Source organism: Asterias amurensis, chromosome 8, assembly GCF_032118995.1.
Source record: "Asterias amurensis chromosome 8, ASM3211899v1".
Classification (NCBI taxonomy): domain Eukaryota; kingdom Metazoa; phylum Echinodermata; class Asteroidea; order Forcipulatida; family Asteriidae; genus Asterias; species Asterias amurensis.
The window spans coordinates 24,078,784-24,100,462 of NC_092655.1; the positions used below are offsets into that span (position 1 = coordinate 24,078,784).

At 36.3% G+C, this 21,679-nt stretch overlaps 1 protein-coding gene across 1 annotated transcript in view; it reads left to right on the forward strand.

Moving 5' to 3' along the window:
- LOC139941223 (putative aminopeptidase W07G4.4) overlaps nucleotides 1–19,944 on the forward strand; it is a 55,101-nt gene extending 35,157 nt beyond the window's left edge. Inside the window, exons 15-16 of the mRNA XM_071937684.1 lie at nucleotides 4,223–4,354; nucleotides 17,490–19,944. Coding sequence (XP_071793785.1) covers nucleotides 4,223–4,354; nucleotides 17,490–17,618 — 261 coding nt within the window. The 3' untranslated portion in view covers nucleotides 17,619–19,944. The remainder of the gene's footprint in view (nucleotides 1–4,222; nucleotides 4,355–17,489) is intronic.
- Nucleotides 19,945–21,679: the final 1,735 nt, after the last annotated feature.

Below are 21,679 nucleotides of genomic sequence, written 5' to 3' on the forward strand. Positions count from 1 at the left end.
TACATGCGCCTGTTACAGATGTGTTTATTATAATTAAGTCACTCATGTAGGCCTACCCAACTTTCCAGCATTTTTTAAACGCATCAAACAGCAACCCACTGTTGCTAATAACTTTATTTGTTCCATATAACCCTGTACCATTGGTGGTATGGGGTACAGTCCATTATGTCATCCCCCACACACAGAACGTATACACGCAGAAATTGCAATAATTTATTTGCAAGAAGAAAGTGAATACATTACCGATTCTTTTCATATAGGTTTTGCCAGTTCTTCAAAAGAGTACATGAAATTACCGTTTAAGAATAGTATGCTTTCATAGTTACGAACTTTGTGAAACATCAACGGCTGTTTTGAAGCTGTAAACGAACATTCCACTGGTCAAAGTTCCAAAGCAAAATTGTTAGAACTTAAAGCAGTTTGGTCAGGACTCAGAATGTGCATTTGCCAAATCCGTTTTACGGTATTAAGCAATCGGCTGTCAGGTTGAGCCCTCATGTGCGGCTGAATCGGGTACTATACATTTTTACGAATTTCTCCATGCAAATATAACCAAACTGGGTATACAAACCCTCAAAATAACAAGGCTAATGTTTTCTAAAAGTGAAATAAGTGAGAGGACGTAGGAGTAGTTATTAAAGACCAATAAAATTACCATTTCTATTAATTTAGTTTGTATAGGGTTCCAGAGATATGATAACATAAAATTGGATGGTTTATCAGGGGACTTCGTCACGCGGGGCGCGCGCCATGGCGGATGTTGACCGGAAAGTTTACATGAGAATAAACTGATATGAGAGAGGCCGACGCTCTGTTACTCCCCAAAAGCGGTGGTAAAAACAGTAGATTATCTGTTGCACAGCATGTTCCGAAAACTCGCTTTATTTGGTGCTCCGACAACTTTGTATGCGTCGTTTGACGTACGCTCGATAAATCACGATGGGGGCCTAAGATTCTAAAATCATGTGAACATTATTGGAAACAAAGCAGCAAATCATATTATAGCAAGAGGGTACCACTTTCAAACAAGCCTTTTTAGTCGGGTATCTCCTCTGCTATTAGCAACGGTGATGATTGTTGGGGGGGGGGGGACCAGACTCTCCTTGGCTATCAGTGACTTCGGATTTGTTGCGGAGGAAACCAAATACCACTGCTGATTCCAAATTCATCGTGATATACAATTGTCTGATTGGCTCTTTGACAAAGACCGAGTGTTGTCGGCAATATTTGAATTATACCCAATGTGCTCAACACAATAAAGTAAGTGTGTAATTATAGCAGTGTACGTGCTATATTTTTAGTCGACTAAGTAATTACCCTTACAGTCATCTTGGCGGGGAAATACTCGGTGCAGTGAATAAAACTAATACAATGACAAAAGCCGATTGAATTAAAAGTATGCGTAAAAGAGGCGAAAAATAATCCATATGTCTACAGATAATGCATTGGCCCGCTCGATCAACACTAAAATATCACGAAAAACCCTACATATCATGCCATGAACCATCATTGCCAAGTACACCCTTCCCCAATATTAAAGCTCAATTCCAGAAACACACACCAATTCCTTTAGTTGGAACTATGTTGTGCACGCTCAACGATTTATCAAAATACAACAAATGACAATATTCCATACCGATTATCTATACAATTTCTAATCCAATCCTACGAAATGATTATTACCTTTAAGAATATCTCCCTTTACCCACATTACCTTTCACAACATTTGTATATACTAGAATCCTCCTCATCGCTAGTGAGTATTAATTTACATACATTTTAGCACCATGTAATGGTATACAAGGTGCTGTGGTGCGATATGCTGCCAATCAACCAAGAACACTGGGGCAAACCGCTTCTCTTTTACAATAACTGCGCTGGGTTCTTTTTATGTGCATTTCACGACACAAGAGACCTATAGCTTTAGGTCCTATCCAAAGGACGCAGCAATAATTGTCAAGTAATTTGCTTAAGGACAGAAGTGTCACAACCAGGACTTGAACCCACACTCTGCTGAACAGAAACACACGAGCTTGAGTCATGTGCTTTTCTCCTCTCGGTCATGACACGCCAGTCAGGCAATATTGTGTCTTTTAGTCTAAAGTCCAAGACTGACTTAACATCAAGTGATTCATAGAAACCATTATGTCTCAACAGAATCCTCAGTATTTGATTTGAAATATTATTCTGAATTTCCTGAAGTGGTTGGTGTGCACTTGAGGGCTGCATAGTGTAAATAAAGACCTGTGACTGTGAGGGTAATTGCAACGGGGATGTTTGATGAGGAAAGAGGCTAGATGTGTGCAGATGGTTGTTATCATTCATACGAGTTATCCAACAAGTTAATAAATAAAAAACGAAATCTAATTATTAAGAGATTTTTAACTGTTTTACATCTCTAAGAATATCCAAATGTAAAGATGTTATATTTCAGAGTCCATCAATCATACTGTAGTTAAGATCACATTAAAAGGAATGTGTACATTTGGTAATCCCTCCAAAATTAATAAGGGATTAAAAGGGTAGCGACAAGTTCTTAAACGGCCGTTTCAAACCGGCAGGGTCGTTGCCTTGTGATAGGGCCTTTATCGCATGGCAATGGCCCTGCAAGGTTTTAAACGAACGTTTAAGAACGAGTCACTACTCTTTTATTCCCATTCATAAATGCCCTTTCAGTAAAAAAAAAAACGTTAAAAAAATACACACACTCTATCAATTGAAAATTTGAGGTTTTAAATATTTTTTCAATTTTTTTGTAAAGAATCTGTGTGATGCGACCGGGTTGTGTGTTCGCGCACGTGCTTAGATTACCGGCCTTTACTAATAGTTATGAATTGTGTTCCACGTCATAATCTTACGCTCCAGCTGTGTTTAAACACCCCACGTGACGCGCTCTCCACCAATAGGAGTACAGAAACAGTCTGGGGTATTTATAAATGACCATTAACAACTTACTCGATAAGAAATACAGCGGCTTTTGATAGTATAAAAGCATTTTGAGAATCGATTCACTTATATCAGTTAAAAAATTTCAGTTTTTCTCTTCCAAAATTTTAATCTGCCAAGTTTATTGAAAACCTGGGACAAATATAGTTTCTAAGCAGAAAGAATAATCCCTCAAACAGCCATAGAGCATCTTATATTCAAATTTTGGAGGATAAAAAGTGATATGTATTTTCTTTTTACATAACTGCAGTACAAGTGAAATGTTTCACAAAATGCTTTAAACTATCCAAAGCTACTTCTTTCCACATAATTTGTTATTGCCATTGTTTTTCAGATCATTACCAAATGGCATGTATACAGACCGGTTAAAAATACACACCCTTGATTTACAATCATCCAACAGAAAGTTACTATCTCTAATGAGTTGGGGTGGTTCTGAAATGAACCGTTGGTTTCTACTCAACGTTTCGCTCAGTATGCTCTGATCGTCTTTTAGAGAAAGCTGCGTTCTTCAGAACCACCCCCAATCTCATTAAGAGATTATAATTACATGGTGTTACCGCAAGCCTTTCCATACCGTTTTTCCACCATGCAAAGTTTCAAATCCTACTTAAGTCTGATGTTAAAATCTTTATTTTTTTTCATTTTATTTGCCATAACAAAACAAAATACAAGACCATATACCCCAAGATCCGCAAGTGACAACCAAAGCAAATACATACTATGATTCTTAGATCTGTTGCCCCACATCATGCAGTTATTAATCTGTGATTGTCTACTATATTGCCCCACGTCATGCAGTTATTAATCTGTGATTGTCTACTATATTGCCCCACATCATGCAGTTATTAATCTTTGATTCTCTACTATATTGCCCCACATCATGCAGTTATTAATCTGTGATTGTTTACTATATTGCCCCACATCATGCAGTTATTAATCTGTGATTGTCTACTATATTGCCCCACATCATGCAGTTATTAATCTGTGATTGTCTACTATATTGCCCCACATCATGCAGTTATTAATCTTTGATTCTCTACTATATTGCCCCACATCATGCAGTTATTAATCTTTGATTCTCTACTATATTGCCCCACATCATGCAGTTATTAATCTTTGATTCTCTACTATATTGCCCCACATCATGCAGTTATTAATCTTTGATTCTCTACTATATTGCCCCACATCATGCAGTTATTAATCTGTGATTGTCTACTATATTGCCCCACATCATGCAGTTATTAATCTGTGATTGTCTACTATATTGTTTCAGGATTATGAGTTCCATAAAGGCAAGTCTGAGTATGAGGACATTCTACAGGCTAACAATCTTCCATCTACAGCTACTGCACGTGGTCATCAATCACCGGCAGCATTTCTTATCATGGCATCTGGATTGGATGGGGTGAGTTTACTCAAATACTTGCACTTAGAACTCACAATTCTAGGCATTCCTGATGTATGTTTTCCATCTGGTTGGTCCCATTTTATAAAAGGGTCGGTCAGGAAAACAGCCTTGCCAGGCCATCTTGCAATTGTTTAAAATGCAAAACTGCATGTCCTTGTAGACGACATGTTGCTGTGTTGGTAATCATAAACTGCAACTCCTTCAAGTACAGTATGTTAACATTTGATAGAACTTTAGGTTTCCAGGACATTGCTTCAATGTATGAAGGAAGCAAAGTTCCTCATATAGACGGAGCCCAATTTTTGTACATGAAAGACTTGTACAGTGTATTTGATGTCAATGTATAAGGCAGGCTTTGTGTCTTGTACCCTGTACCCTTATTTATTGCTGTTGTCAAGTCAAATTTAGAGTTCTGTCTTGATGTACTTGTGTAGTTCCAAAATGTGATTATTTCTGATTATTTTATACAAATCTGCAACTTTTTCATAAAAATGGGGCATAGAGGAGTGGACAGGCTGCCACCATTATTTATCACTATATTTGGCTCAATGAGAGGTGTATGTAGTGTACATGTAGGTCCATATTCCAGCATACCATCATGGCAGATTATCAGCCTGGTTTTCGGTTCAGTTATAGTTATTCTAATATTTTGACATCAAATCCCAAGTGCTTGTTGTCTTCCTTTGTCAAGTTAGGGACTCATTGTGACACCGATAATCTCAAAGATATCCATATAGATGCTTACTGTAATACATGTGTTCTGTACAGAAAATAAATTGTTTAATACCAACATGAAGTCCATGCCTTGACTCTCAACTAGTGCTCAATGGCATCTTCCTTTTAACCTCAATGAGGGCGCTGTTTGGACCAGAGATATCATTTGCATATGTAAATTAGTAATGTCTGTCATTTAAGTCATTTTTGTCACAATGATTAAACAAAAGCTGTTACAGAAAGTCTGCTGCCCTCTGGTGAGAATGTGGCGCCAGTACCCATACTTACAATCAATCAATTACATGGACCAGGTAAAATGTTTTTAATGCAAAAAGTGTAACTGAATACATAAAATTCAATCTTTCCCTCAGTTGAAAAACGGTGTTTAAAACAGAAATTTAAAATAGCTTTTAATATAAAAAATGGATGGTAGAGTATCAATACATCACTCATGTAAACTCAATTGACAGATGAATAATCAAGATCCCCCTCTGAAAGATGTCATATGACGGTATGATTTAAGGTTTGCTAAAAGGGAAGGAGACCCTGAGAAGCTTTTATGATAATCAGATGTAGGTTGAGTTATGATCACAGTGTAATCTGAGTTAAAAGACAGACAGAATTGACAGTTCATATTTAGTTTCATTGTAATTAAAGGCTGCATTACATGACGCCCCTAGATAGTTGAAAAGGCCATCTACATGGTGTAGAGGGAAGGGAAAGGAATGAATTAAATCAAGAAGAATTTTCCAGGGGCACAGTGAGTCTAGGTGGTGGAGATTGTAATTAGAAAAGTGTGTATTCAAATAGATTTTTCAACCCATGATTAACTTCACTTGAATCAGGCATGGTATTCTTTCTACTCTAGTCTGTTTTCCATATTGTTTGCTTTTGGGAAAAAAAAAAAGGATTTGAAACTTTGCATGGTGTAAATACAATAGGCCTATAGTAAAGGTTTTCGGTTACACCATGTGTAAAAAATGAAAATCTCTAAATGAGATGTGTTGGTTCAGAACCATTGGTTTCAACTGATCTGATCGTCTTCTGGAGAAAGCTGTACACAAATTGTGGTTAATTGGTCTGAAATGTCTCTTATTGCCTAAACCATGTGTACATGTAGGTCAGCTCGTGCTCTCGATAAAATATTCCTACTTTTTTCCCAGGACCAAATATCACGCCTGTTAAATGCGATTGACTATAATGCCAACATATTGCACTAACTACGTCATCGCCATTCTTGGCAGTTATCCTGGCCTAAATACTTCCCAAACAGCGGCCTACTTTATCCTTTTATATTCCTGCATTAATGAAAGCACTTCAATAGACTTCTCATGTTTATGAAACAAATTCCAGCTTTCTATTAAGTCAGTGATATACAGATAATGACACAAGAATTTGCATTATGATTTAGAAAACCTCTACAGTTGTGCTAAATGTCAAAATGTTATTCATATCATGATATCGTTAGAGTTTATTATATCAAGCTCTCAGATATTGTGCACTTTTTTGGTGTATTGTTTTTGTAACTGAATCGTTTTTTGCCGCAAGCACAGTCTACAATATGCATTGTATACAGATTAGGATACATCTGTACTTCTGTATCAAACCTAACTGAGTCTTTAGGATCTATAGAGACTATAAGATGGTTTGATGAAATGTTCATGGAATTTGAGGTTTCAAAATATCCTCTCAGTTTCCTTAGATTAATTGAATAAGAACAAAAGCAAAGCAAATGTCTTAAGAACAATGCATTCTTTATAATATAAAGTCAATGTCTAAAGAACAATGCCTACTTTATAATACAAAAAATAAAAGTAAAAAAAATGCAAACTTTTTTATTCCTAAACTCATTGTCTAGAGAAGAATTCATACTTTGTTATTGATTAAGTCATTTTCATTTTGGGGTAATACTCAACCATGCTTGGTGACTTTATTATTCCTAAAGTCATTGTCTAGAGAAGAATTCCTACTTTGTTATTGATTAAGTCATTTTCATTTTGGGGTAATACTCAACCAGGCTTGGTGGCTTTTTTATTCCTAAAGTCATTGTCTAGAGAAGAATTCATACTTTGTTATTGATTAAGTCATTTTCATTTTGGGGTAATACTCAACCATGCTTGGTGGCTTTATTGTTCCTAAAGTCATTGTCTAGAGAAGAATTCATACTTTGTTATTGATTAAGTCATTTTCATTTTGGGGGTACATGCATACTCAACCATGCTTGGTGACTTTATTAATCCTAAAATCATTGTCTAGAGAAGAATTCATACTTTGTTATTGATTAAGTCATTTTCATTTTGGGGTAATACTCAACCATGCTTGGTGACTTTATTATTCCTAAAGTCATTGTCTAGAGAAGAATTCCTACTTTGTTATTGATTAAGTCATTTTCATTTTGGGGTAATACTCAACCAGGCTTGGTGGCTTTTTTATTCCTAAAGTCATTGTCTAGAGAAGAATTCATACTTTGTTATTGATTAAGTCATTTTCATTTTGGGGTAATACTCAACCATGCTTGGTGGCTTTATTGTTCCTAAAGTCATTGTCTAGAGAAGAATTCATACTTTGTTATTGATTAAGTCATTTTCATTTTGGGGGTACATGCATACTCAACTATGCTTGGTGTCTTGATAACCATGCATTGTTATTCCTACCTGTATTGAGAACAAAACCCCCGTCTCGAGTGATTCATCAAGCTGAAAATACATGTAGGTCAATTGAATTAAATGAAGTCATTTCAGGGCATGGTGTTGTTATCCAGCAAACTGGAAAGTGTGAATTTAACCATAATATGTTACCATGGTAACAATGCAGTACAAGCAGATGATGAGGCTGATGTTGATGTAGTTTTCGCTTATTAGTTTTTTTAAATCATAAAATTCATCTCGAGACGAGGGGAAATTATTATTTGAGGGTAGACAGTTGACCTGTTTTTATTTGATGGACTGTTTTTTAGATATTGTTGGACATTGGGAAGACTTGAGATGGAGTTATTTTTATTGTTATGCTGAATCATTCTAGATACATAGTTAGTCAGAGGGATGTCTGGGTGTCTATTGGAAACCCTGTTTTTAATTTGGACACCCTGCTTTATCTGTCATTTACACATTTATTGTATGTGGACAATTTGGATACCCAGTTTTTAATTTCCAGCAAATGTGGACAAAAACCTTGTTTAGATGTATAGGTTTTCCTATGAGTGAAGCTTCAGCTGTATTACTGTATACACAGGTGCATTTTAGAAGCTAAATGGCTCCCCTGCTCCCCTGTACATCTGATAAAGACTGACATTTCACACCATTCTTTTTGTTTGTAACTTGTTCTAAGCAAAAGCTCTTAAGGCAAACTCAGTGCCAAACTTGCCTTGTTATGGGTTATTGTTACTCGCATTACTATCATCAGGTTACTGTTTCATTTCAATATAACTCCAGGTCAAACTGGTTTTATTGGATAATTTCATTCTCCCTTTGCATGTTTTCTGGTGTTTTTTCTCTTCAATATAATTTTCAGTTTCTAGCAAATACACAGTCATTGTGTGAAATCAATACAAAAAATAGACTGGAAAAAAGGCAAGATTCTTAGCTCTAAGAATTCACAATGCTCCTGACTCCGAATGTAAAATCAGACGGTTGCGATTTATTCCTTATTTTGTATTTATTCAATCGCCTTGGCAACCTAATTCAATTTACACAGCTTATGCCTTGATATAAATTATTAAGGTGGATATGAATATTCATTAATCTAATATTACAAGGATTAAAGCTGTTTCACAAGGATTGAAGCTACAAGGTCTTATCAAGAATTGACTGCCCATTGTCACGAGTAAAGATAAATTCAATGTCACTTTGGACAATGGCTGTGTGTGCAAGAATAGAAGCTAGGAATTAATTGTCCTTGTGTTTCAAGTTGTTTAGCCTGATTTACAACGGAATACATTTTTGTCTAGATTTGCTACACTGTTTCAAAATAAAAAACACATAAAAATGATTTTAGTCACAAAAGCAGAGATGCACTGGATAATAATGTCAGGAGCAAGACAATAACTCATTGATCATTAGCAGTTTTATTTTGTTCAATACCTTAAATCAAATCTTGTAACTTTCTTGAATCTACAAAAGTATCCATTTAAAGTTTATCTAAAACTTACAGTCAAATCAGCAAAACAATAGACTTTGTATTATTTGTATAGTATTGGAATAATCTTTAAACAAATGTCAAATCTTGAAAACTAAATAGTTAAATTCAAGTTAAATTATTTTTAAACTTCAGTTTAGTAGAATTAAATTATACTTTTGTTTACAGTTAGTCTTGGTCTTCTGTTTGAGTGGAATTTGAATTGCAAGATGATTGAGCACGTTGAGTCGAATGGATAGACAGTAGAAGGAATTTTAATTACAAGATGGTCAAATGCACAATGTGTTTCACCCAGCAGGTGAATAATTCAATTTGTTTTCCTTCTAATTTTCATCTTAAGCGTTAAGGTGGTAAGCGGTTTACTAATAGTTTTTATCCTCGTGCAGTGTGTGTTTTTAATGGGACCTTGCTTGTAGGTTTTTTTCTGCTAATGTAATTTATTTTTATTTTCTTTGTGTAATTTATAGAGAGCTTGAGGTGCACTAGAATTTCCGATGTTTAGGATTTTAAACTTTTTAAACATTGGCTAAATAAATGATTGTCTTATCTTTATGTGAAATACTTTTTTTAGGATTAGAGTAGACTGGTTACAAGATGGAGACATACTCTAGGGTTTGAGAATGATGAGTGGAATTGCAAAATTAGTTGACAGGATTTGAATGTCAAGGTGTAAGAACACTTTAGGGTTTGAATTGAGGATGGAGAGTGACGTAAAGTATTATGATTGATAAGAGTTCTAGTTGACAATCCATTAATGTATCAGTCAGCAAAGTCTTTAAGGTACTGATTTAATACACTAGCATTTATTACTGCCTAGTGACACACACCATGCCATCAAAACAAAACTTGCCAACGGGATTGTTATTACTCAACTTGTTATTACGTGACCAAGTCATGATGAGAAGGATCGCCACGTCAGCCTCTGAAGTCAATGTTGTGCCTGTCAGTCTATATTTGCTATCGTTGTAGTATATTGATGTAAAAGAGGCAGGAGGGCTAAATGATGTCGCTAAAAGAGGGACGTAACTTGATAATGGGATTGTCCCAAGGGGGTCAGATAATCTAGGTCATACTGGGGATGGTAGAGCATTCACCTTATGTGGGAGGACAGAAAAGGAAAGTGGGTAACTCATTGAACAGACGGATAGACAAACAGACTGACAGAGAAGGACAGACAGATAGACAACAGACTGACAGAGAAGGACAGACAGACTGATCGAGAATTCACTTCATGATGAGGAAAGGAAAAGAAAGGAAATAGTACAGGTTGGTATAGAAAACTCATAGTAGGACAGACAGATAGACAAACAAACAAACAGACTGACAGAGAAGGACAGACAGACTGACAGAGAATTCACTTTGTGATGAGGAAAGGAAAAAGGAAGGGAATAGTACAGGTTGGTATAGGAAACTCATAGTAGGACAGACAGATAGACAAACAAACAGACTGGCAGAGAAGGACAGACGGACTGACAGAGAATTCACTTTGTGATGAGGAAAGGAAAAAGGAAGGAAATACATGTAGTATAGGTTGGTATAGAAAACTCATAGTAGGACAGACAGATAGACAGACAAACAGACTAACAGAGAATTCACTTTGTGATGGGAAAAGGAAAAAATAGTATTGTACGAGTTGGACTCACTGTGGTTGTCACTTCTCCCTCCTATCAACTTCAAATGAGAATAATGTCAGTCTGCAAAATGTGTTCTTTAAACCTTCTGAAAGAAACCATCAGTCAGCAAAATGACAATCATTACCCCCCCCCCCCCCCCAATGGAAATGCTGCTACAGGAAGGTAACAGTATTGTACATTTTTTTTTTTTTTACAAACTGACCATTAGTAAAGCACCTTTTCCTGTGGTAACAAAGAGCTTCGACAAAGCAAATGGAAAACAACATATAGACAAACAAGTGAGTTTTACGCTCCTTTTTTAACTGGGAAATGGAGGTCACATTGGCTAATGAGCAAGGTATTGAGTTTCAGAGTGAAGGAGCATTGCGTGAGAATGAGTGGTAGCCAGCTGACCATTGTATAAAATCTATGATTGAATCTGGATAGATAGTAATAGATAAACAGACACATTTACAAATAACATCTAAGATTCAAGGACAATATTCAATTTCGTATCCTGACAACCACAGTCATTGTACAAAATAAACTAACAGTTAAGATAACACATTGAAACCCTGATAACAGACAAATAAGATTCAGACATAACAACAACCTTGTAATGTTAGTACATGTAGATTATTGTATTGACATTACAACCCCACTGACTATGATAAAACTTAGCCTATAGGTAAGCTAGCTTTCCTAAGCTTCCCTCGCTCTTCGTATGTTGTAACCTTTTCCCAACTGATACAACTTATCATCGTAAGCCTACAGCGATGTCTTATCATCCACACACCCACAGTCTACCCATCTGACTAAAGTACTGTGTCTTACCATTCTATCATGTGCTTCACAATGATTGATGAAGAGCTCATTGGCTTGACTCAGGAATAAATAATCCTACGGTCTTGCCACTTTTTAAAATGAAAAATGTTTGAAATATTGAAACCATCTGTCATGTCTGTGGTGGATATTAAACAATGATTTCAAATGGTTCATGTTTTGTCATGTTATTCTCTGTATGTAACATTTGCAGATGATATTTATTAGTTGGAATAATGTTGTTTTGAGAGAGTTGATAGGGAATTGAACATTACTTGGCTTGGATGTTGTTATCAGTTGTCAAATATGCACGTTACTGTTGGTTTATCGCCATAGTGACAGTAAACGTCTTTGGTCTCTTAAAATGGAGTGTTTGATGGGGGGGGGATGCCTTTCACCTGCTTCAGTAGCCTCACACCTTACAGCAAGAACCGACCAAGTATCTTTGCATAATTGCAAGCATAGAAGCGTTGAAGCACGTGCCGTCCTAAGACTCATGTACAGAATATGTTAGATGGTCAATTGGAGATGTTTCTGGTGATAGAACAGGGGATTTTGGGAGTGTCCTTTTAGTCTCTGATTCAATATAGAATGCTGGATTGCACTGCAGGACTATGCATGTCAGAATCTCAAATCAGATTTCAGATTTTTAAAAAACACCTTGATGTATTTGAATTAAATTACACAGCAAAGGAATATCTCAACTCAGTACAAGCAAAATGGCGGTTTCTCAGTTAATTTACGTTAGCAACAGAGGTGTCTGGGTGTCTTTTGGACACCCTCTTTTAAATTCGGTCACCTATTTGTATCTGTTATTTACCTGTCGGGTAAATGAATTGTAAGTGAATAATTTAGTCACCCAGTTTTTAAATAAGAAGCAAATTTTGACACTCTTTCACCAATCCTGTCTGAAACCTTGGGTCTCGATGATCACAGGTACTGAAATTTTGTTTGCTACACTGTTTGTTAAAATGTTCTCGAATACACAATTCTCGATACACAGTATAAACAGATTTCTAAACCTTGAATTTTGCTAGAATTTTTTTCTGAATACATAACTTAATACTAATAAGACTAAGAGTACATGATCTGGAATGAAAGTAAGAAATTACTATGTCTAAATTTTCAATAGCAGAGGAAACCCTTTTGTAGTGGTACATGATGTTGCATATCACCGTGTAATTATAAATTGTTTTTATTAAAATGAAATAATAATAATAATATGAAGGTTTTTATAATGCGCTTCTGCAAAACATGATTAAAGGGCATGAAACAAACAAAAGGATAAAATAAAACTTGCAAGAAACAAATCATTAATCTACTATTTAGGAAAGAGATAGTTTTTATTATTATTATTATTATTATATTATTATATTATATATTATATTATTTTATATATTATTAAGTTATTATTGAGTTACACAGATGTGTAATATTAACCTGGGTCCTCTGAAAAAAACCAAGGGCTAATCACATGGGACGGGTTTCGAACCCACAACCTAAAGATGTCTTACCAGACTGGCCTGGTGGCCAGAGGCAGTTCAAATCCTATATTGAGTGTTGCTGGTACCACAGGGATTCAATAGACAGTAAAATCCAAGGGCTAATCACTGGGATGGGTTTGGAACCCACAACCTTTGCATTGCTAGTAAAGATGTCTTACCAGACTGGCCTGGTGGCTAGAGGCAGTTCAAATCCTATATTGAGTGTAGCTGGTACTGCAGGGATTCAATAGACTGTAAAACCCAAGAGCTAATCACTGGGATGGGTTTCGAACCCACAACCTAAAGATGTCTTACCAGACTGGCCTGGTGGCTAGAGGCAGTTCAAATCCTGTATTGAGTAGTAGCTGGTACCACAGGGATTCAATAGACTGTAAAGGGCTAATCACTGGGATGGGTTTGGAACTCACAACCTTTGCATTGCTAGTAAAGATGTCTTACCAGACTGGCCTGGTGGCTAGAGGCAGTTCAAATCCTATATTGAGTAGTAGCTGGTACCACAGGGATTCAATAGACAGTAAATGGCTAATTACTGGGATGGTTTGGAACCCTCAACCTTTGCATTGCTAGTAAAGATGTCTTACCAGACTGGCCTGGTGGCTAGAGGCAGTTCAAATCCTATATTGAGTAGTAACTGGTACTGCAGGGATTCAATAGACAGTAAAGGGCTAATCACTGGGATGGGTTGGAACCCACAACCTTTGCATTCCTAGTAAAGATGTCTTACCAGACTGGCCTGGTGGCTAGAGTCTGTTCAAATCCTATATTGAGTAGTAGCTGGTACCACAGGGATTCAATGGACAGTAAAGGGCTAATCACTGGGATGGGTTTGGAACCCACAACCTTTGCATTCCTAGTAAAGATGTCTTACCAGACTGGACTGGTGGCTAGAGGCAGTTCAAATCCTATATTGAGTAGTAGCTGGTACCACAGGGATTCAATAGACAGTAAAGGGCTAATCACTGGGATGGGTTTGGAACTCACAACCTTTGCATTGCTAGTAAATGTCTTACCAGACTGGCCTGGTGGCTAGAGGCAGTTCAAATCCTATATTGAGTAGCAGCTGGTACCACAAGAAGGCCTTTATCGCACGGCAACGACCCTGCAAGGTTTTAAACGGACGTTTAAGAACGAGTCACTACTCTTTTATTCCCATTCATAATGCCCTTTTGAAGCCAGCTTGTTATAAACAGCTCCAGCTGGTCATTATCAAAGGTTTAAACACCTCTACGTGATGCGCTCTCCACCAATAGGAGTAGAGAAACTGTCTGGTGTATTTATGAATAGCTGTTACCGTTGTATCTAGGATAAAGAATATTATTTGGTTTTGGCCCTTACACTTAATTAAGATTCAAGAGAGTACAGAGTATACAACATATAATAAAACGATGTTCCAAAATTAATTAGATTGGACAAATCTTGTGGGAATAAATGATTGATTCCTTAATCCAACATTGCTTGAAACCCTCATAGCTGACTATGTAAGCCTGCTACATTAAATAGCAATCATAATGACTACAAGCTGAAATATTCATCTTGATGTATCTGAATCATTACTTTGCCTGGCTGTACTCATCGGAGCACAACTCATCCGAGCATGTTGTGTACCCTGGAGATTGTATTGATTTTCTTGTAGACATCACTCCATATAAAAAATCTTGCCTTAGGCCGTTTTTCCTTTATGGTATTCCAGGGCAGACTTGTGCATTGTACCATAACACTATCATCCTAGCAATGGTAAACGTCCTCTTCCGATCAGCTTAAGTAAGGAGTATTATCTTTGAATTAAAAATAAATTGACTTGGAAAGAGGTAACAATTTCTATAGAAAGGAAACACGCTGACATGATTGTTTGTAATGAATATGTGAGGATAGTCAGAAACCAGTGAGGTTTTATTTCACAGAATCTTGTAAGAGAAGTGGCCCCCCTCCAAGGAACACGCTCATTACATTCTGTAAAAGAGACAAGAAAAACCAAACTTGATGTCCATGTGGTCGGTATGTCTATGTGGTCGGTATGTCTTATTCATGATCCTTATGGTCAGTGACTTGAAATGCAACTTGAGATATGTGAGCAGTATTCCCTGGTGTCATGTGTTCTTGTGTCATTACTACTGACTATTGATAAGCAGATTCACCCAAGCAATCACTAGAGTCTTGGGGACATTAACCTTTCCTTAAAGGAATTAAAAGACTCTTTTTATTTATTTTTAGTATTTAGCAATCTACTCTCGAAAGGTTTCTACAATAGTCTCTCAAATCAAACCATATGCATAGAAGAGACTTGTCCCACACTCGGCCAAATTTCATAGAGCTGCTTAAGCACCAAAAGTTGCTTTGAAGCACAACCAAAATTATGCTTACAAGAAAAAGGTTACCAGCTGAAACACCATTTCACATGTCATCTGTGACTGGTATCCTGCTTCTTTTTGATTAGCAGAAATCGTTTAAGCAATATTTTCTGCTTTATAAGCAGCTATAGGAGATCAGGCCTTGGAGTTTAGTGTGAGATTTGGCCATCTGAGATTTCCTGAATCTGTTCCTTCAGGTTTATGAGTTTTCTAAAAACCATTTCACACTATTTTAGCCTGTTAAACAGGTAGCAAATGAACACCAGTGGACACACATAGCTAACCCCTACTCCAAAGAAGTTGGTAGCTATTAGTGTAAAAAGGTCAACCAATTTTCCTAGGGAGTTTGTATAGTGTGTATGTGACATTGTATTGACGTTGTCGGTAACTCTATTTGTAAATACAAATTAGACATTAGATATTAAATATCTTCTGAGCTTCTGTTACGCTGAATGAAATCTGTACGTGTTTCAGTTTATATAAGATGTTTGAGATTACCTGCACCCACCCCTTCCCCCAATTTATTGCATTGAGGTAGTAAGTCAATACCCTGTACTGTTATCCCCAGACATTCCTGCAGTCTTCATGGCCTTATTTCACAGAGCTGCTTAAACAGAAATTATTGCTAAACAAGTTTCTGCTTAGCAAAAATTAGCAGGATACTAGTCACAAATTGAACATGTCTCATAGTGGTTTGGCTTGTACCCTTATTTTGGTGAGCACTATATTGTTGTGCTTAATAATAATAATAATAATAATAATAATAATAATAATAATAATAATAATAATAATAATAATGATAATGATAATGATAATGATAATGATAATGATAATGATAATGATAATGATAATGATAATGATAATGATAATGATAATGATAATGATAATGATAATGATAATGATAATGATAATGATAATGATAATGATAATGATAATGATAATGATAATGATAATGATAATGATAATGATAATGATAATGATAATGATAATGATAATGATAATGATAATGATAATGATAATGATAATGATAATGATAATGATAATGATAATGATAATGATAATGATAATGATAATGATAATGATAATGATAATGATAATGATAATGATAATGATAATGATAATGATAATGATAATGATAATGATAATGATAATGATAATGATAATGATAATGATAATGATAATGATAATGATAATGATAATGATAATGATAATGATAATGATAATGATAATGATAATGATAATGATAATGATAATGATAATGATAATGATAATGATAATAATATTTAAAACTTATATTGAGCCCCTAACATACAAAATGATCAAAGGCTCAGAACACATAATAGCAGGTTTTTTTTTGTGTTAGCAGCTCTTTGAAATCGGGCCCAGGTTTTGAACTTTTACCAAATCTGCATTTAACTGGAGGAAAAAAATTATCTGGTCAATGACATCATTTATTGGAGCATTCTAGTTTCATTGGGTAGGAACTTCCCACGGATTTATCAAATCCTGATATATTTCCTTGGTGGTTTTAACTAAATCTCTTTGATTTCCGTTTCATCTCATGAAGGATGACGATCTAGTGATGAATATTTTGATATTTGTGTTTTCCCAATTGCCTGCTATTCCCATAGGATCTTCTCAGTGTGTGATTTTCTAGAAAACACTGATTTGTTTGGATAAACAGGATAATTATAGCTGTGTGACCTACTAGAATCTAGAGATGAAAGCTACTAAGGTTGAGCAAATAAAGCTCTTCATACAAACAATATATAATGCAGTATTTGTAATGGTTCATGGGGGCGTGTGGGCGTGATAACGGACTCAATTCAACAATGCTATATGTAACAAATAAGAGTCTCAGTAAGAAAACAGCAGTTGGTTATCATTTAATCGCAATTAGTTGTAGTAAGTTTTGTGAGGGGTATCTATTATCTCTCACCTGAATCATTGACTGCAATGGTAACCAGTGGTTTTTGTTTTTTCTGTTTCTTTATAGCATGGAATTGACTCCAAAGTGCCCTTGAAGTACTCGCATCTTGACATAGCAGGATCCTCCGGTCCGTTTCCTGGGGTACCCACTGGCGCCCCTATCCCAGCACTCACCCTAAAATACCTACTATCCTAGATAAGAGGTTTATCCTTTGAGGTACCCATTGGTACCAACTTGGACTAAAGGTGTCACCTTGACATAGCAGGATCCTCCGGTCCGTTTCCTGGGGTACCCACTGGGGCCCCTATCCCAGCACTCACCCTAAAATACCTACTATCCTAGATAAGAGGTTTATCCTTTGAGGTACCCATTGGTACCAACTTGGACTAAAGGTGTCACCTTGACATAGCAGGATCCTCCGGTCCACTTCCTGGGGTACCCACTGGGGCCCCTATCCCAGCACTCACCCTAAAATACCTACTATCCTAGATAAGAGGTTTATCCTTTGAGGCACCCACTGGTACCAACTTGGACTAAAGGTGTCACCTTGACATAGCAGGATCCTCCGGTCCGTTTCCTGGGGTACCCACTGGCGCCCCTATCTTAGCACTCACCCTGAAATACCCGCTGTGACCTGAGGTCTTACCTTGACATAGCAGGATAGGTCCCATCCTTGGGATAGGTTCCATCCTTGGGATACCCACTCACCCTGATATACCTATTATCCTAGATAAGAGGTTACCCACTGTGACCCGAGGTCTTACCTTGACATAGCAGGATAGGTCCCATCCTTGGGATAGGTCCTATCCTTGGGATAGGTCCCATCCTTTGGATACCCACTCACCCTGATATACCTAGTATCATAGATAAGAGGTTTTTCCCGTTGGAGTACCTACTGGTACCCACTGTGACCTGAGGTCTTACCTTGACATAGCAGGATAGGTCCCATCCTTATACCCACTCACCCTGATATACCTATTATCATAGATAAGAGGTTTTTCCCTTTGGAGTACCTACTGGTACCTATTGGGACCTGAGGTCTTACCTTGACATAGTAGGATAGGTCCCATCCTTGGGATAGGTCCCATCCTTATACCCACTCACCCTGATATACCTATTATCCTAGATAAAAGGTTTTATGTCTTGCCCTGACCTAGTAGGATCTTCATTTCCATTCCATTGGGCACCCAACAACCCATACTCCAGATTTCTCCTGACTAGCTGTAAGTCATTATTGTTTTTGGACTAAATATATTTACGTGGTCCGTAAAAGCATGGTAAATTTCATTATTATTACTATACTATAATACACAATGTTGATAATTAATTGTAAAGACCTAAACATGGCTTTATCCAAACATTCTGTTTACTGGTTTATGCTATAATAGATGTTAAATTTGCATCGGGGATAAAGAATATTAATTTTGTTTTTTTACCCATACACCGATGTGTGTTAGCACTGTATACTCAGTATATTCAGTGGTTTAATTAAGGTTGCATTGGGGCTTTACCTCAATGGTAATTCACAGTAGGTAATGTAAGTCTATGTAAACGAATTCTAACATTAAATGTTTTTAATACATAAACAAGAAACACATACAAGACTTCTCTAAGAAAATAAATTAATGCAAAAGTGAAAATGAAAACGACGTTTTTTAGTGACAGAGAAACTAGATATTCTTGACAAAACATTCTTGGTTTTCAGCAGAATGTAACAGAAGCTTTCATAGTTAAACTATTTGAGTATCTAACTTGCACGTTCTCTTGAATGCCTGATTTTTTCCTCCTTCTTGTTCTTCTTTCCTTTTTATCAATAAGGAATATTTCTTGAAGTGGTCACAGTCAATATCCTACTGCCCGATAACATGATACACAAAACCTTTCCATCGGAGAAACTCTTCTCACTGTTCAAACAAAATTTCATCCCAGATGAAGAAGCGGGAAGAGGGAGTTCAAAACAAGATTCTTTGACATTTCTCCACGAAGACTTTGCTTTTAACTTCATTATAAGGTTTTGATGTCGTCATACACAATGCATCTTTTGAATATTTTGTTTAAGCATCAAGGGATATACTGTTACTGCGATTATTCCGTCAGCGTGGATCGCAGATTACGTACTTGAGTTTCAAATAACAATCTCGCGGGATGTCTAGTACTTCAGATATTGAAGCAGTAAAGAGATACATTTGGACGAAGAATGACGAATATTTTGTGCCGATTTCTTACTTTTATATGTCTTTACATTCCGTAGATCCGTTTTACACATGAGTTTCTGTGAAATAAAACAAGAGTTTCTGTGAATGTTCGATGTAGAAGTATGGTTTTAAGAAATATACTTCAATCGTCTGTTGTGTTACTGATTGATATGACTCTAGTCTTAGAACCATGAAATAAATTTATTGCAATCTGTCATTTTCGGCAAGTGTTTGAATACATGTATTAACATTGGATTTTGTTGTGTTCCGGTAAAAACCAATCTCTTCAATAAATGCACTTCTCACAAATCAAGATTGTTTTCATATTTTCTGTCAGTTGTGTCTCCTCTGTATTAATGTCTGGTAAAGACAATGTTGTTTTTAGGGTGATTTATACTATTTTTGATATGGGTTAAATAAGCCTAGAAATGAGGAAAGTAAAAAATGCAGGGACAAGAATTAAATCCTTACTGTGTAATATGTAGGCCTAATGGGGCTCAATGTGCTGGATGGAAGGAAATCGCAATATTAAAGCCAGTGGACACTGTTGGAAGTGTCAAAGACCAGTCTTCCCACTTGATGTATTTCAACATATGAATAAAGTAACAAACCTGTGAAAATTTGAGCTCAATTAGTCGTCGAAGTTGCAACAGAATAGTGGAAGAAAAAACACCCTTGTCACACGAAGTTGTGTGCTTACAGATGCTTGATTTCAGGAACTAAAAATCTAATACTGGGGTCTCGAAATCAAATTAAAAAATTTTAGTGGGAAATAACTTTTTTTCTCAAAAAATACTCTAGGGAGCCGTTTCTTACAATGTTGTTAACTATCAACCTCTCACCATCACTCATCACCAAGTAAGGCTTTTTGCTATTTATTATTTCGAGTAATTACCAGCTAGTGCCAAGTGCTTTAATAGATTTCCCCCGTCTTTATTTGCTTCCTGTATGAACATTAGTATGCAGAGCTTTTGTAGACAAATTTGATCCCCCAAACGTTACCAAACGTCGAGGTGATTTATATACTTGCATTAAACACAAGTCGTTTAGCTTGATGCAACTTCCTTACTCAATGTAACCGTTTTGCAACAGCAAGATAAAATTGGTTTTGCTTTGAGCAAAGAACAAGTAATTCTGGTAGCGATCTTATTTCCACTGTGTTCTGGGTTAAGCTCTGGGGATCACGAACCATTGACGGTGCGGGTTTTATAATTCTCTACTGGTTCAATATCAGAAGATTTATTTACAAATTAGTTTGTGTGTTTTACATCATCATTAATTAATGTTCGGTTGCAAGGATATCGCGTGCAATATCCAATCCTTATATGAAATTAATTTATCTTACATCATGTGGCTATTGATCTGTCTACTGTTAACTCAACCATTCGGAGACTAGACTTGTTATCATTGGAGGCTGTTTACTCCATGAGAATTCTCTCACAAAAACACTTCAGATTCGAACTGCCAATTGACTTTCACAAGGTTTTATCTTAAAGGCATGCTGGAACTCAGATTAAATAAGAAAAAGAATAACAATTCTGAAAGAAGATTACGTAAATGTCGCATTCTATAATATTTGCTGTGGGTGATTTAGCAACCCATGGTTATAATAATGATTAACATTCAATATCAGTGAGTAAAGAAACAGCGAGCCATGACATATACGATCATGTCTTTGATCTTTAAAGGCAGTGGACACTGTTGGTAATTACTCAAAATAATTATTAGCATAAAACCTTTCTTGGTGACGAGTAATGGGGAGAGGTTGATGGTATAACACATTGTGAGAAACGGCTCCCTCGGAAGTGCCATAGTTTTCGAGAAAGAAGTAATTTTCCACGAATTTGATTTCAAGACCTTAAGTTTAGAACTTGAGGTCCCGAAATCAACCATCTAAACGCACACAACTTCGTGTGACAAGGGTGTTTTTTCTTTCATTATTATCTCTCTACTTTGACACCGATTGAGCTCAAATTTTCACAGGTTTGTTATTTTACGCATATGTTGAGATACACCAACTGTGAAGGCTAGTCTTTGACAATTACCAATAGTATCCACTGC